General features: G+C 44.4%; 1 protein-coding gene across 1 annotated transcript in view; it reads right to left on the minus strand.

Moving 5' to 3' along the window:
• sh3rf1 (SH3 domain containing ring finger 1) overlaps positions 1-18,085 on the minus strand; it is a 31,745-nt gene that overhangs the window by 12,653 nt on the left and 1,007 nt on the right. The window contains exons 2-3 of the mRNA XM_030772694.1: positions 2,622-2,897; positions 1,657-1,752 (exon numbers count right to left, since the gene is read on the minus strand). Coding sequence (XP_030628554.1) covers positions 1,657-1,752; positions 2,622-2,897 — 372 coding nt within the window. The remainder of the gene's footprint in view (positions 1-1,656; positions 1,753-2,621; positions 2,898-18,085) is intronic.

Raw genomic sequence — 18,085 nt, forward strand, 5'->3', positions numbered from 1 at the left:
AGACTGGTGGTGCCAGCGTACGGCGCGTGAACCTGAGGTCGTGATGAGACTGCAGGCCACGGTTTCTTTTATGTGAGCTGAAATCAAAGGCAGGGGACTAGAAAGACTTGAGCTAATGACAGAGCCCACTACACGACACACTGCCCCGGGCCAAGTACCTCTCTCTTTACTTACAGACATGAAAGCAGCCAATCAGAGAGTTTCAAGCCCACGGCTAACCGTACAGGAAGAGCCCTGTACTTAAACGAGTTCACCTGGAGGTCCCAGCACGGGCCAACACTAACCAGAAGAGATCTGGTTTATGTCCACAGATCCACAGTCTTTACAAATGTACTTCAACTGTAGATTTCACTGTAACATCCAGCGAAAAACAAGTGTACATAGAATGTTTGTCTGCCTCGAGTTACACAAGTAAAGGGAGTTTACCAGAGCAACTGGTAAACAAAGATGAAGAGTGAGTGGATTTGAACGTTCAAATTTGTACCATAAATTCAAATCCACAAAGGCAAAATAAGTATTACAGCATGCTTGTGTGACCAACCACAAACGAGATGCAATTTTAGGTTCTGAGTCACTCTTCAAAACATCTAAATTAATGACTGGTTAAGAAGTGGAATGAAAAAAAAAAAAAAAAAAAAAGAAGAAGAAAAAAAAAACATAAAGGGACGTTTTTTCCCTCATCTCTTCAGAGGCGTCAAAGGATGTCATTTCTGATGTCACTTGAGTCAATGATTACCTCCTCAAAAGCGTCGAGGTGGAAAATGTCTGGCATTTTGAAAATTGCTGTGTTTTTTTTTTTTGTCAAAGCTGTGAACCACCCTCACAATGTCCCCTCTTCTGCCTCGCTCACTTCTACAGACAGACGCTGTTCAAGGAAAAAAAAAAAAAAAAAAGAAAAACCTCTCACCCTTGTTCCTGCTATTTAGAGAGGCGCTATTTTTGAGCTTATTTCTCAGGCCTTTTTTTGCACCGGGGTTAGGCATACAGATTTGACAGGTCTCACACTGGCACTATGCCTGCGTATCTCGGGGGGAAAAAAGAAAAGTCAATCAGTGTGAGCTGTTGAAAAGCGTTCAGACGGATCAGGTGGTGTTTTCAGAGAGAGACACCTGAACATTTGCGTCATGTCCTTTGAGCATGCTGGCTTCTTTGTGTGGCTTAGGTACAGCATCTCTATTTATTGCTACACTTTATGACTCTGCAGAAAACACTCTCTGATCTTTTAAAGGCTTTATGTGGATACAAAACGTCATGCTGTGATAACAGCCAAAAATATGGAAAAAGGAAAGAAATAGTTTTTAAAAAAAAAAAAAAAAAGTTTTGGATGCAGGGTCTTGTAAAGCAGTATTTGATATGGCTAGCCCCAGACAATTTCCCCCGCAAAATTCTATTTTACGATGATTCATACGCTTTAGCAAACACATGGAAAACATGTTTTTGCACACACGTGGAAAATAAAGATCTTACAAAGAGACTGCACAACAGTTTTAAAAACAACTGTTTTGTCCAGAAGACTCTCTTAAAACATCCGCATACACACGGACGAAAAAAAGAGCAAAATGGACATTAGAAAACTCTAAACAACACAACAGGCATTTGCTTCTTAATGGCAATCCTCATAAGAAAAAAATAATGCCTAAGCAGTACCACTCTTACCTCAACATACGAAATGGGAAAAATCCCGATCTTATCTCCCAGCATTCCCTCTGCCCAGTTCTCATCCACTCTGCGAATCACAGTCAGAATATCATCCTATGGGAGGGAGACAGGAACATCGTTACCAAGCAGGATATCATTTAACAGGCTTTCTTCAAACAACTGCACTTTACAAAATGCAAAGTAAGGAAGATATGCATTATTACAGAACAACCAGCAGCCCTAGCCATGTAGGAGTGAACAGAATTTGCATTTTCCCTTTGTTCCGTTTCTTTCTTTTCTTTTCTTTTTTGGCTTCATAGGCAGAAATACAGCTGACTAGTAATGCAAAGCACAGCTTAAACGAAAATCAGCCCAAACACAGGCAGATACAAATCAGTGCTGGCTTCATGTAGACTAGACAGAGGAGCTCCGTGGTTAGGGAGCAGGAGAGCAAGACAGTGATTCATCTTATAGTCTGAGACCAGGAAAAGAATGGGTTCTTTTTCATTTAGGATGAGCGTGTGCATGATTGCTATAAATGGTCCGAATGAAAAGCGGGTGTCAGCGCTGAGTCAAGTGAGTGGTCCACTCAGACAATGAGTGTATCTGCAGGGAAGCACACAGAAGTGTGTCATAACGGCTGAAGATGACTTGTGTTTTGACAGAAAGTAGAGACACTGAAATCATCAGGAGCTGAGTGCCCTAAGCTGTCACGATGATGACCTGTAGTGTGTTTTAACAACACAAACACACACACCCTGTCTGACTCAGTGGGTGTAGTAAAGTTTTTCAAATGATGTCTGAGTAAGACGTCTTGGAGAGTTGTGAACAAGGCTGATAAGGACAGACAATGTCTGTGCAAGTTCAAGAGAATGCACAAATCTGCATGCTTTCCAGCAGCAAACCAGATTCAAACCAACAGCGCCTCAAATACGTGTAGGCGTGTGTGCATGAGCGTGATGTGTTTTTGACCTTGGACTGACCTTGGAGAATGGCAGGCAGTCTTTATCTGCCTCTTTGTCTTTGACTTCAAAGTCATAGAGTGCCTTGCACTGGGGGGGAGGTTGCGGCAGTGGTTTGATGACCTGGACAAAGTTCGTTGGGAAGAAGCCATGGACTCCACCCATCTCTCCGTGGTACCAGTTCTCATCCACCTGCCGACGAAGGATGATAATGTCACCTTTGCTGAATTTGAGGTCACCGGGTTCCTTGCCGTCATAGTTGTATAGGGCCTTAGCACACGGGAGCTGAGGCACCCCCTATGAGAAGAAAAAGAAACAGAGAGAGAAAAAGTTAAGACCCTGTGAACGGAGTAGGAGACATCATGTATTATGCAGCATGTGCACTCAGAAATGCATACATTTTTCAGACTCCTGGGAAAAACCAGAGGTAGCTCAGATGACCACAGACATGCAATCTAACCACAGGCTCAAAGTGTGTGTGTGTGTGTGTGTGTGTGTGTGTGTGTGTTTGTGTGGCTAAGGGTGGGTGACCAGTTTATTGAAGACTTTTTTTTCCCCTCAGTTTAAAAATACTGAAAAACACTGTGCGTACATCATGGGGTTTCCAGTAGCCACATTTGGACAGTAACGGGAGCCTGGCCTTGGGCACATCACTCAGTCACACACACACTTGCTCAGAGGCTCAACTCACACACCAATAAACACTGCATTGGGGAACAATCTAGCCCTTTCACTGTTTGCCAGTCTGTTGGTCTAGCTGTGTTGGCACTGTTGCGTCTCAGTGCCAGTTGTTCTATCTGACTGACTGACTGACTGTATTAGCTTGCCTTTCTGTCTGTCTTGGTTGAACTATGCTGCTTTACTCACTGACTGCCTCCTTGTCTGACAATCCCATAATGCCCTGGGGCATGCTCACAGACCCACAATACCATGGGGCAAGCCCATTTCTGTGTGTGTAAGTGTGTGTGGAGCTCTATGGTTCAGAACCAGTCGTCTGGAACCACTGAAAGAACCATTCAGGCCTGACAAAGATCCACATCCAAATGTTAGGAGGGGGACCGGGGATGGGGGGGGGGGGGGGGGGGGGGGGGGGAGTTGTAATTCAATGAGTTCCTTTCACTAAAGGTGTCCAAGAGAGGGGCCTCTGTCCCCAAAAAAGAGCCTCCAACCATGTCCTTCCTCCATTCTGCTACACATCCCAAACAGTGACCAGAATTACAAACACAAGCGACACAGTTTGGACTTTAACAGTCCAATAGTGAAAGGCAGAGACGAAAAAAGGGAGTGCAGAGAGAGAGAGAGAGCAAGAGCGAGAAAGAGAGAGAGAAAGAGTGAGAGAGAGAGAGAGAGAGAAAGAGTGAGAGAGAGAGAGAGGAAAAAAAAGCAGAGTTGGCACAGTGGTACTGTTAAAGGCTAATGAAGCGTTTACAGGCTCAGGAGAGAATTAGACTACAGAGCTGATTCTGACTGAGCAAGCAACACTGACTGACATTAGCTTAGAGCCGGGAGAAGGCCAGGCAGATGAAAGTGAACAAATGAGCAGAAAAAAAAAAGAGAACTATCAAAAGCAAAAAAGAAACATGACAAGACCAAGCAATGAAATTTGAGGATTCAAAGAGCAATGACTAAATTCAATTAAAGAGAATTTAAATAAATTCAGTGGGTATCAAAATCAGAGATTGATAAGTGCTGAAAAAATCAATCACCAATTAGGAGTGTGAGGTGCAAATTCAGACAGATCATTAACAGATTCACATGGTTGGAAATTTAGAATTAAGCACTAAAACACTAAGCACTAAAAACCACCTCAGAGAGAATGGACATTTTGTTTAAATCACTCTGACTCCACTAAAATAACACTGAACTCATCTATTAAATGCAAGACCTAGTGTTCATAACCTACATTAGCCAACAGCTCCATACTCCTGTTCTTCTATGCACCTTCTCCCCCTGAATTTATCCTTCTTTCTCTCTCTCTCCCTCCCACTCTCCACCCTTAGCTGGCCTCTATAAGAAGCAGCTGTCAGCAGAAACAAGGTTTGCCCATTTCGGTGCGCCTACACGGGGGAGAGAAGGGGATCAAGACAGGTGCTCTAAATGAAAGTTGGTACTGAGTGTGTGACTGAACTGGGCTTAAAGAAAAACACTGCCAGGCTTCCATCCATCCATCCAAACATCAGGAGTGTGTGTGAGTGCGTGAGACTGTGAGTGAGTGAGTGAGAGAGTGAGAGAGAGAGAGAACAAATGTGGAACTAAGCATCAATTTCTGAAAATCTTAAGCCAAGAGGGATGTGTCTGCACTGTGTCTACTAAAAGCAAAACGGAGTCTCCAGACACGAGTTAAAAGTTGCCCATGGTGAGCTCATCCAACAAAACCTCAAACAGCTCCTCACAAAGTTCAGACAACACTGAAGACAAATAAAATTCCCCCCAGATTTCCTTTTCTGTACTTTTTCAGGTTAAGAAGAGAGAGTAACACACAGTAACACATCTGTACTTTTAGAGATTAAGAACAGAGAGTAACACAGAGTAACACATCTTCCATCTCTCATAGACTCTTAACCAGAGAATAGTGTGATGTGTGATTTTCTAGCTCTTCTGTTTTTTTGGCTCTGTTTTCACCTGTGACTGTGGGAGAGGAGCATTTCCAGTTGATGAGCTCAAACTCCCCAACCATATTCTAAATCTTCCTCCTTCTCTGGGAGGTTTTGTAACACTGTTCAAAGAGGCTATAATTCAACCGCACATAATGACTGTCAGACTAAGATATATATCCCCATTACACTGCAAATAAGAAATATGTAATCCACCACTAATGAGTTCTCTGCGGTCAAAAGAAATAAGTGTGTGTGTGTGTGTGCCCCACCTCAAAACATAAGCATCTCTACGGTATAGTAATTAATAATGCATTAATTACCCAGACCACATCTGATCATCTGTTTGCTGTCCATTATCACTCACTCACACACACAGAGAGACACAGAGACACACACACATACAGAGCTTTTCTAACAGTAAGTGCCAGTCATCCCTTTTGTTCCCCTGGTCTCCTCCTGGGGTGTCAGTTGATCGGGGGGGGGAGTGTGTGAGCTATCACGCCTGCCTTCCTCCCGCCTTTATCGGGTCTAATGCAATTAGAACTCTGAGCTCAGGGAGACAGCTTGGCAGCTCACTCTGTGTGGATCAGCGCCAAATTAAAACGATGTTCAGCATGAGAGCATCGAACAGTCAGCCAACAAATTCACAAACCAGCCTCGAACTACACAACATCTGTAAAAGAGTAAATACAGACAAAACACTAAAAAGAAACTGCAAGACAATGCACCTATAAGAGGGACAGTATACTAGAATACAACAGAGTGGTCAGTAGATGAGTTGGTGGTGAGACAATAGGAGCCTACAGAGGGTGTGTGAAAGTGTATTAATCCCTCACACGCCTGGGGAAGTCAGTGCTAAAGCAAACCTCCTGTCAGGCTGTATGTATTTATGAGGTGCGATGGCAGAGAACGGGGGGGATGGAGGGGGGGGGCAGTGACACGACAGGAGAGTGTTTACCTCACCAGAGGGACTCAGGCCCCCAGTACCTCCTCCCCGCTCCACACTACATTAGACAGTGTAAGGATACAAACAGAGAGGGGAAAAAAAGAAACATTTCACAACAAGCATGTGTCCCAGACTAAGCAGAGACATGGGTATTCCCCAAGCCCAGTCCCAAACCCAAACCAGACTGACTAGGCACAGTGGAGGGTATTCCCCAAATACATACCCCCCACCCCTCATACATTTCAGGATGACTATGAATAGAGAAGGACAGAGCAAAATGGAGAGAGAATATGCAGTCATTTTCCTCCTGACTGTATCTGTGTGTGTGTGTGTGTGTGTGTGTGTGTGTGTTGTGTGCAGCAGGGTGGGTAGAGAGAAGCTGGGCAGATGGCGGCCTGTGAGACGAGAGGAGGGCGGGTTTTGTTGGGGGAAGCCATACTGCTTTCATTACCGATCCATTACTCTAAATGGGCTTCTAATGGCCTTGTTTACGGCTGCTGTGTAACCGTTTGACCATAGACCTCTAGGCTCAAGCCCTCTGCAGTAAGACTGCTCCTAAACTCCTACATATCTGTCTCTGCCTCTTTGCTACAGCCATGGACTCCTGATAGCAGGATAATTACAGGGTTACCAGCATCCTCCTTGTCAAAGTCTACAACACACGATGTACAAAACCAACTAGAGAACAAAAAGGCTAAAAGCAAAATGCATCTAGTAGTAAGACTTATGGTACAAGACAAGAATGAGCTAATCAGAGCACAATATGTTTAATCAGCACTACAAATCTGACCAATCAAAGCTGAGTTAACTGTGTCTAATCTCAGTCTTTTTGACTCTGATTGGTCCTTTTTTCGATTGGCTCAGTCTATGAAAATTTGTTCGGTCTAATCATTCTATACGAGGGTTCTTCACGCAGTTCAACTTGATCATACATCACCTTTAACCTCCTGATGAAAGCCAAGAACTTGTACACTCTGGATATTCACAAACCACACATTCAGACAAAACTGAAAACTTCACGGCAGCTGTTTCTATGGCAACATTCCCGCAAGAGTTTTTTTCCCTTCCTTTGCTCTTGCTATTTATGGGTCTGTAACTCTCTTCCTTGCATAGAAGAGGCAGGAAAAGAGGGACATATGACAGGCTGAGGGGACATGTAAGGGCGTCACAGTAATAAACTGTGAGACAGAGGTGCGGAGCTGTTTTTGTCAAGAGCCTCAGAGAATGCTAAAAACAAAAAACAAAACAAAAACAACTTTAACGAAGACGAACTGCAACTTTGAGTCAAACACGGAAAAACGTCAAAAGGTTAAGAACTGAAAAGCAATAAACAAGAGGAGAAAGAAACACATGAGGAACGGAGAGAATCTCTTTTGTGCGCGGTGTGGAAGCCAGATGTAACTCTCGATGTGGATCACACATAAATTTTGGGTGAAAGAGCTCTCTCTCTCTCTCTCATCTCCTCTTCAAAATGCCTTTTCCCCCCTGTTGACATCCCTCGTTTCACTCTCTTTCATTCATACCATCCCTTTCTTTCTACATTCTCTTCCTCAGTTTTCATCCTGAATGTCAAGAACCCAGACACGAGCATTACCCACAGTTCCACACACCTGCTATTCAGTCACCAGTCAATGACCCCTTTAAAACCTCTCCTTTACTGGCCCTCCAGGCCCCAGTCTAATGGCACTATTCTACAATTGGAGAATAACATGGGAATAGGAGTCATTAAGGCTGATTGAGACAAGCTGTCTTGTACTGGTGTGGCAGGGATTGTGGGTATCAGAGTTCTTCTTGCACGATCAAAGTTATCCAGCTTCAAACAGTGGACATAAGGACTATGAAGAGGCCATGTGGAAATGTGAAACTATACCCACAATTCAGATTGGAGGAGGAAAAAAAAAGAAGACAAGGTTTTTCTGTCAATAAAACATTAAACATATGTGTGGGGCTAAGACACTGCTGAGGCGGGGGCATTTTGTAAGCTACAGATTAGTCATCAAAAAGAAACCGTTTTACCAGGAAGGGGTCTGGGTTTATGGAAGAATTATGGCAAAGGAGCCATGTGGTTTTCATAAAGAGCCGTGTGCATGTGTGTGTGTGTGTGTTGGGAAAGAAAGAGAGGAGAAGAGAATGTGGGTCTTTATTATCTGACAGTGTCCATGTTGTGGACTATGTTTGTAAAAGACTGAGAAAGAGTCGGTCTGACTGTGTATTTGTGTGTGTTCTGAGCAGGCCTCAGACAATGCACAGCACACATCCTTGCTCAACAGTTTTGTTGTGTGTGTGCATGTACAGTGTGTATGTGTGTGTGTGTGTGTGTGTGTGTGTGTGTGTGCACCTGCCTGGGCTCATTCCTCTGATACAGGCAGGTTGTGGGTGGCCTGTGGATCAGTGGGGTCTGGCTGACTGCAGCAGATCTGGCAGGGCAAAACCCTTCATCCACCAGCCAACACACACACACACACACACACACAGAGCATGGCATGGCATGAGAAGAAGTGAGTGGGGGAAAAAAAGAGGGGGAAAAAAGTGTGGAAAGAAGGGAGGGAAAAAAAGAAGGAAGAGTGAACGGAGTCCTGAGAAAGAGACCCTAAGAAAAGAGAGGAGGAGGTGGAAAAGGGAAGGTAACTCTAGCCCTCTGGTTAACCATATGTGTGGATGAATTCATTTAACAGTGCTTCATTTATTCATTTTCTCTCTCATCTTTCTGTTCTCGGCTTCCGCTCTCTCCACGCTCACTCCTGTCTCCTCTCCTTCCATCAAAGTAACCTTACGCTGTACCATTAACAATTTCCTCTTCATCTTTCTCCTTCCATCTCTCCACCTTTTTCCCCCCTCTAGCTCTCCATTTCTCAACCCCCACTCCTCATCTCTCCTTCTCTTTCCCTTTATTCCTCTCTCCAGCCCTCTTTCTCTAACTGCCTATCCACTCCGCTTCACTTGCCTCATCCTCTTTATTCTCACACATTCTCCCCTTCCCTTCACCTCCTGTCAGCTCTCTCTCTCTCTCTCTCTCTCTCTCTCTCTGAGTGCTGTAAACGCAGCGTACGAGTGCTACCACAAACAGAGAGATAAGGAGAGAGAGAGAGAGAGAGGTGGGTGGGGGTGTGTGAGTGAGTGAGTGAGTGAGTGAGTGAGTGAGTGCATAAGTGAGAATGTGAGTACATGAGAGAGAGAGAGAGAGAGAGAGAGCGCGAGAGAGAGAGCGAGAGAGGGGATTGCTGTGCATTTTATGATTGTGAGATGGAAAGACAACAGAGAGGGGTTTTTGGCATTTCGTGACCAGCTGAGAGATGATTAGCATTTGCCCCAAAAGAGACCAAAAGCACTTCCACCCCACACCCCCTCCCAACCACCCATCTTGTGATTTTTTTTTTCCCTGCCATGTGCCCGCTCTCATTCCCCGTCACACCATCCATTCAACCTCCCCCTCCCCTCACTCTGGCTCTCTCTCTCTCTAAAAGTGAAGTGAGAGTTTACTGCAGGCTTTCCATTCACACCATTTCACATTTGGGAAAAGACGACAGGAAATGTAGACAAAGACAGAGAAGACAAATCAATGAGCCAAACCAAACGACAGTTTCATGCACAATTTTCACCACACAGGAGAAATGGTTTAAAATGGGCAAGTTAAGCTATGATGATGTCTTCCTTTTTCACACTATACTGTGCGTTTTGTGCGCTTCTGCAGGACCTGTTGTATGTTACATGCTGAAAACTTGTCTAAGCATGTCCTCTGATCAGGTAGCAGCATGCACAGGTAACAGTATGTGTCAGGCATGCACACCCACCTACCCACCTACACATACACACACCGACACACGCGCGCACACACACACACACACGGCGCAAGCATAACAGCTGGGACTTTGCCTACAAGAATGGATTCACACAGCACTCCTGAAGAAAAAAGAAAAAAAAAAAAGAGTGACAATATGCAATCTCTCCCAACTCCACAGAGTCTAAGTCTGTAGTAACAGACAACTAACACTTGATCATTCCTTGCACTTTTGTAAGCACCCTGAACATGACTAATGACTATAGAGATGCTAGAACAGGGATTGACTGATGGGATCTGCACTGCTATAGAGTGTGATGTGCTTAGTGTAACTGATCTGGGATCAAATACTCTATATCGCAATCCAAATCCTCTGAAATGAGTTCAGACAATCCAAGCTTTGGGTCTGATTTTAGGAGGAGCGCTGAGAGACAGCTGAGAGGTTGTCATGGTGACAGAGAAGCATCTGTAATATCATCATGGGATGAACATTTGCCTAATGAGTTTAGGACTTCTGTGAATTGAGCATTCCCCAACACTGAACTGACTGCTAAAAGTGAAAGTTCTCTACAAGAACAGTTAGCCATTGCTTAGCAACTGACAGTCTTTTTGTACAATAATGCATAATGTGTGTGTGTGTGTGTGTGTGTGTGTTAGAGAGAGAGCGAGCTCAGGTGAGGCCAGACTATTACACAAATGCACATGCAGACGGCTCTAACAGGTCAAATGCACACGCAGACGGCTCTAACAGGTCAAATGCACACGCAGACGGCTCTAACAGGTTAAATGCACATGCAGACGGCTCTAACAGGTCAAATGCACACGCAGACGGCTCTAACAGGTCAAATGCACACGCAGACGGCTCTAACAGGTCAAATGCACACGCAGACGGCTCTAACAGGTCAAATGCACACGCAGACGGCTCTAACAGGTCAAATGCACATGCAGACGGCTCTAACAGGTCTGGAAAAGGCCTTTCCAGGTTCATTTGTCCAAACACCTGACAAACGTTTGCACTTTTTCTTTTTTTTCTCTCATGTACAGACTCCCACGCTTCATTAACACAATGCCACAGAAGTGATCCCTGCGGTCTCACGGCCACCCACAGCGCTTTGCTCATAACCCACTTCATACACTGTTACTGTTACACTACAATCACACACAGCATCAACACACACACACACACAGAGAGAGAGAGAGAGAGAGAGAGAGAGAATGTCACTCAGAGGACAAATGCAGATTAACTCAGGTCCAGAAGCCCCTTAGGACCAAAGGAACAGTTTATAGACCCACAAAGCAGAGAAAACAAATGCTGTGCCTTCACAGGGAAAAGTGTATATCACAGAGAAACAGAGAGAGAGAGCGAGAGAGAGAGGGGAAGAGAAGAAAGAGTCTGAGGGATTTAAAGGTTTGGAGGGACTCAGAGAGTGTTTGTTGGTGTGTGAGTGTGAGTGTTTTAGAGGATTAGAGGGGGGAAAAAGAGAGATGTGTGCAATAATTCATTCAAATAATCAAAAGATTCAGACGCACGATCAGTAATGAACCTAAGAGACTTTCTGGAACATGCATTGCAGTGAATGAGATCACTTTGCTGCCTTTTCCAGGGGAGAAAGTAATTAGTCGATGACAGTATGTACATTACATCTCAAGAGAAGAAGAGACCTGCAGCTAAAAACGTTCTGCTTACGATTAATAACACTCTCACACTCACTTGCTCTCGTACATTCAGAATGATTGAGCAGAGGTTAAAGGTTCAACAACAAGCTGTCGGTCAATCGACCTGAGGGTAAAACCTCACCAATCAGCACAGATCCTGAGGGAGGAGTCTTGACACTAAACATTCCACTAAACCAACCCAGTGTAAGCCACCAATCAAAACACAGGGTCAAGGGTGAATCTGCTAAGCCTGAGGCCACCTGAAGAACAAACGCAGATACATTGCTCTGTGACTCTGAGGTGAACAATTAAAACAGCTCTTTCCACCAGCACTGAGGCCTTGCTATAAAAAAAAATAAAAAAAACAATTCTGGCTTACGTAGTTCTAGAAACTGGAGTAAGTTGTTATTATTGGTTGACTGAGACCACACACAGACTGTGTGTGTGTGTGTGTGTTGATGGAGGCTAACAACAGCTGGGTCATCAAAGGTACGAACAAGTCTGCTGGTACAAAAGAAATGCACTCAAATGCATACACACACACAAACACAGCTGATGAAAAAAAGACTCAGGTGGTAGCAAATGGCTCTGAGCCACCCAGGAGTCACAGTGACACACACACACACACACGCATTCCTGTGTCAGCTGCACTCTATATAAGTCTCATCTGTCCATTATTCACCTGTCTTCACAGAATGGTCACTGAGCTACACAACCACACACCTATTACTCTGAGTGTGTGTGTGTGTGTGTGTCCTACTGCAGCCAGTGTTAATACAGTTATCAAGCCAGGTCTGTATGTATCCCCACCTCGCCCTCTCTCTCTGTCTGTCACATACACACACACACACACACACACACACACACAAAGCTATGAGACCAGGCATGTTTCAAAAAACAAAAACCATGTCCTGCTTTCGAAAACGTCATCCAGAAACTGTGGTTGTCTCTATAGAGACCAGTCTCTTTCAGACAGGTTTGTTTTCATCTGCGTTTAAAGATGTGTTTTCATCTGTATACTCACACGTGCTTCATCTGAAGTATAAAGACGACAGAACATAACACACAAAGCTTACACTCACATCCACACACAGAAACTCACACATAGCCCCTATCCCCCCTATCCTCAGGGACTAATATTCCCAACTGGATTTAACTGGTAACTATGGTTACACTTTAATCACCTGATTAAGTCACTCGATCCCTCCCCTTGAAATTGCATAACCCTAGGGTAAAGACACGAAGAGAGTCACACCCTGCTGGGTCAAAGAAAACACACACAGACACACACACACACACACACACACACAATCAAATGAAAGCTTTCAAACTTACATACAGACTCCAAACTCATACAAATAAATTCAGTCAAACAGCACCAAAAATTGTGCATGTTACAAAGCCCAGAGTAAGAGAGAAAAAAAGCTAACAAGTGTGTGTGGATAGCTGGGTGAGAGTTTGTATGGAGGTGTGAGACAAGCACAGGGAGGGAAGCCCAGTCTGCTGTAATCACATTAAACCTTTAACCAGAGAGACAGCCTGACTCCACACATTCACCCGCACTCATGCTCACGCTCCCTCTCTCCCTCTCTCTCTCTCACAGAGAGGGGCTGGGGGCAGAGGGGGGAAAAAAAGGAGAGAAGAGATAGGATTCATTAAGTGATAAATGGTGCCCTGTGTCACTGAGATGCATGTGTGTACACACATACACACACATCCTATAGAACCCTCTAACATAATCATCTCTTATAAAAGACTTCCTGTTTACAGCTGAGACAGATACAGACAGAGAATAGACAGAGAATAGACAGAGAGAGAGAGAGAGAGAGAGAGAGAGAGAGAGAGAGAGAGAGAAAATTATGGAATGGAAAAGAGGGGAAAACACAGAGAAGTATTCAACAGCAGGGTGTGACAGGAGAGAGCATAAATACCAAATGGGAATAAAGAAAAGACAGAAAGACAAAGAGAGCAGAGAAGGAAGAGGATCGTGGCATTACCCTTACAGTCATTAGTCAATGTGATAACCACTCACTTAACTCCTCATTTCCTAATGTAAGAGCAGTGTACATAAGCTGTAAACAGAGATGAAAACGATGGCACAGCAGAGGCTAAGTGCTCGTCCACAGTGGAGTCTTAACAGCAGCGTACGGGTCTGCGTGTGTGCCACGGGAACGACGCCTTAATGACAGGGTTTCGTGACACGGACTGGGTCAGCCAGAGGTTTCCGCAGCAACGGTGATGTCATCAAAAAGGGCCGGAGTGACTCACGAGTGGGCCGTCCGGCCACAGGCTTTGGGAGAGGGACGGCAGCTGCAGGAATTTCACAAGGGCCTTTTTTATGAGCCAAAGAGCACATTAAACAGCATTCCACCACTCACTCTCTTTATATATATATATATTTAAAAAAAACCCTCCTCCTACCTCCAGACACAGGCAAGAGGGAGGAACAACAAAAGCAAATAGACTCTGCACAGTCAGCTTTGAAGGAGGGGGAAAAAAAAACTTCAAACATCAAAAACAAAGGCTGCAATGGAGATTGGGATATAAGGGTGTTTCCTGTTGAGAACTCTCCACATTGACAGACACGATACTCTGGCCCTCTTATGGTGTAGGCTGAAGTGGAGTGACATCTGGACACATTTCTCTTTTTTCCCTGACGAGCAAAGGGTGCATGTACGTGGGGATTGAGTAAGTTTTGGGGGGTGAGGGGTGGGGGGAGGGGAGAAGCCAAGTGTTAGCCTAAGCTCTCATTAACAGAGAACAGGCAATGCCCTAATTATCCCCTCAAGAGTTTCAGTTAGGCTGGTCAGCACGAGCATACAAACAAAAAATACAATTCACACAAATCCACTCAGCCTTCCATTTCCTCACTCACCACAAAGCTTTAAATCAATAATCTAACCACTCTTTACTTACACACAGCACACACATCATTTAACTACAACACTGTTCTGTTTAAACCGACTTCTACTGCTCATGTATATGAAACTTATTTTAAATGTTATACTGAAATTGTCTCTGAATTAGGCAAAAAAAAAGGGATTAAAGAAAAGTGCCGACTAACATTTCTGCTCTTTCTTCTCTCGTTTAGCACGTGACCCCTCGCTCACGTGACCTTTCACCTCTGACCTGTCCATTTGATCCTTTTTTTGTTGAGTCTCTGTCAGTTTGACTGGCATGAGGAATTTAAGGAAGATTAAAAATAGAATAAGCACATTAATGACTGGACAACCACAATAGTCACAGATGTGACATTACACCTCAGATTGATCTCCTTTTTCTGAGGGCAGGTCATTCACTTTCAAAGTGGAGAGGAGGGCTGTTAGACGAATCCTCAGTTATTAATATTATTATTCAGCAATACCTCTGTCCCCTTCTCCACACATAAACAGGGAGAGCCAAAGTTGATAAAAAATATCTTTGTTACATATGGTTGAGTCTCAACATATACTCTCTCTCTCTCCCCCCCTCTCTCTCTCTCACACACACACACACACACACACACACACACACACACACACACACACACACACACACACACAAAGGCCAATGCATTTTGGTGACTCAGAGGTCCTGCTGGGCTGTAATTGAAGGGTGTGATGTTTCTACCTCAAAGACAGAGACAGCTAAAGTGCAAGTTTGACATTTGGCCCTAGAGCCCACTTGCCCACCACAGACAGCTTCAATGACCTGTTCTTTCCTCTCGCCACCATCTCTCTATCCTAGTCTTCACTTTCTCAGCCTCTCTCTCTCTCTCTCTTTTCTTTTTCACCTTTTCTCATTATGTTCTTTTACTCACTCTCCTTGTCCAACTTAACTTCGCTCTGCTTTTTCCCCAGCCTCCATTTTCAGCAAGGTGACAGCCGTTGGACCTGGGTGGACAACAACACACACACACACACACACGCACACGCGCGCACGCACACACACACACACACACACACACACACACACACACACTCCACCCCCTCACCCACTGAATGTGTGGATTAGCCTCTTCACTGCTCCCTGTCAGATCTGAGGAGAGCAGAGACAATACGCTGTTGTGTGACTATGGAAAACCTCACCCACTTTCTGTCACTTTATTCTTTACAGGGAGTAACAGAGACAGAGTGGGAGGGAGAGGGATAGGGAAAGAAAGAAAGAAAGAAAAAGAAAGAAAGAAAGAAAGAAAGAAGGAAAGAAAGAAAGAAAGAGAAAAGTAAAGAAAGGAAAAGAAGAGAAAAGAAAAAGAAAATTCTAGAGAGAGAACAAGGTCGAGTAAAGGTGGAGAGGTGAAACAGGTCCCTGAAGAGCAACAATCAGGGGAGCGCCGGGGATGACGGGTGGCGGCGGACACTTTGATCTTTGGTTTTCATCTGTTCACATCATCCACCTGCATGGCCCCAGCAGGCCAGTCCCCCTCCCATCCTCATACACTGCTCTCCAAAATCCCCTGACGCCGGGCCAAACAGAACACGACACACTGGAGGCAGGAAAAGGCTGTTTAACCCACAACAGGTGCTCCTGCAGGGCAGAAGAAACTACCACATAACTACTGAGACATAAGAAACCATTCCACTCAGGTGGGCTATTGTGTGTGTGTGGGTGTGGGGGGGGGGGCTGTAGTGCATATTTGGTCTGTTTTTGAAAAGAGAGAGAGAGAGAGAGAGAGAGAAAGAGTGAGAGAGATACAGAAAGTGTGGCTAAAAGCCTTGCCAGCTCCTTCTAAACAGTACATATCACGTATCAGAGCGTGAAAGAAAAAAAAAACCCTCAAAAGGCCTAAACAACACAGCCATAACAGAACCGCCGCCAACATTGGCCCCTCTTATCTCCATCTAGCAGGCGCATTCCGGTGCTCCAAACAGCCTTTGAAAGCAAGTTACGTTTGAAGTGACAACTGGTCCACATGGGGCTGTTCTACCAACACAGCTTCAATCTCAGCATAGATGAACCCTTCAAAACGTTTGTGAAAAAAAAGCAATCTTTAAAAAAAAAAAAAAAAGAGAGAGAGAAGAAGAAGAAATATAGGTAACTGCCCAGAGGGAGGAAACACTTGAGTCAAAAAAGGATTTAATAAAATATTGGTGGCAGGTGCATCAAGATGGGTGTGGTTTCTGAATTAATGAAGAACTTCAAATCTTATCATGCTTAGGGTTGTGGACAAAAACGCTGGACTGATCCAGCTGACATCAACTCAAGTTAACCATCATCAAAATCAGACACTCCTTAAAAAAAAATCAGATACTCCTTAAAAAAAAAAATCAGATACTCCTTGACAATGATGTCCATGCTTCAGTTGTTCTGTTTGCTAGACAAAGCAAATGTGGAACCCTCAGCCCGTGAGCAGGCAATTCCACCCAGAACAATCTGTCCAGAACTTCACCGAGAGACAGCATGGTCTGGTTGAAACGTATAAATCCATATTGCACTTAATAATGCATGGTTACATGCAAAGTGATGAAAAGTACTCAGGAAGTGGTCTGGTGAGCACTGGAAATAACTCATACTGTAAGACATTCTCAACAATATGTGTAAGGTGCGTAAGAAGCGTATAGACCCAGGTGCTTGCCTCATGGTAAAAGGTTTCAGTGGCTCTGTGGTGTTATTTGGTGTTATTTTCTGGACCGGCTTTTGTCCACTCAACCCCTAAGAAAACAGGGTGAATGCAAATTACTACTAACCTGCTCTGAAAACTAGGTAAACCATAATCTATGGCATCTGAGACACCACATCTAAATGCTACAGAGATTCTAGCCAGCATCTGGGACATAAGTGTCTACAGTGGTGTTGCATCCACCCAGAAGAGTTTGAGACACTTCAAAAATCTCCGCCAAGGTCCGGTGAAGCTGTCCTGGTGCCTCATGGTAGCCCCACACCCAGTTAAGTAACGAAGCCCTACACATAGACCCACACATTCCATGTTACCTGGATGTTTCATCGTTCTTGGTCTACTGAAGAGCAGCATAAAAGTATCATTACAGCAATCCAAAAGTCCTTATTTGAGGATCTAATGTCTTCTTTCTGTTCAACAATGACACTAACAAACACTGATTTAACACGAAGCGTTAATTCACTACAAAGCCATCACCAAGAATAACTCCCTAAACAGTAAAAAGGTAGAGAACCAGGCAAAGGGCACACCCAGGGTTTGTTTGTGAACAAATCTGTGATCAAGATGTAGCACAAAAGCCCATACAAAAACCAAACAAACCGAGTCCATGACAACTATCTGGATGTATCACTGTGTGCATATTAAGCTCCTTACACACGTGTGTACACACACACACACACAGACAGACACAGAGGTCGGTGGGATAAGAGGCTGTTAATACTGCTTTCTCTCAGGCGTGATGGTAGTTTACCTCAGTTGCTTACACTGAGTCAGGAGCCACTAAATGCGCTGAGCTAATAGGATTTCCAACAGTGCCGTATGCCACGGGTCGTCCAGCTTTAAATCACATGCTGTTAGACTCACTATGTGCCCCACACACACACACAAATACACAAGTACACACACTAACCT

Source organism: Chanos chanos, chromosome 4, assembly GCF_902362185.1.
Source record: "Chanos chanos chromosome 4, fChaCha1.1, whole genome shotgun sequence".
Classification (NCBI taxonomy): Eukaryota; Metazoa; Chordata; class Actinopteri; order Gonorynchiformes; family Chanidae; genus Chanos; species Chanos chanos.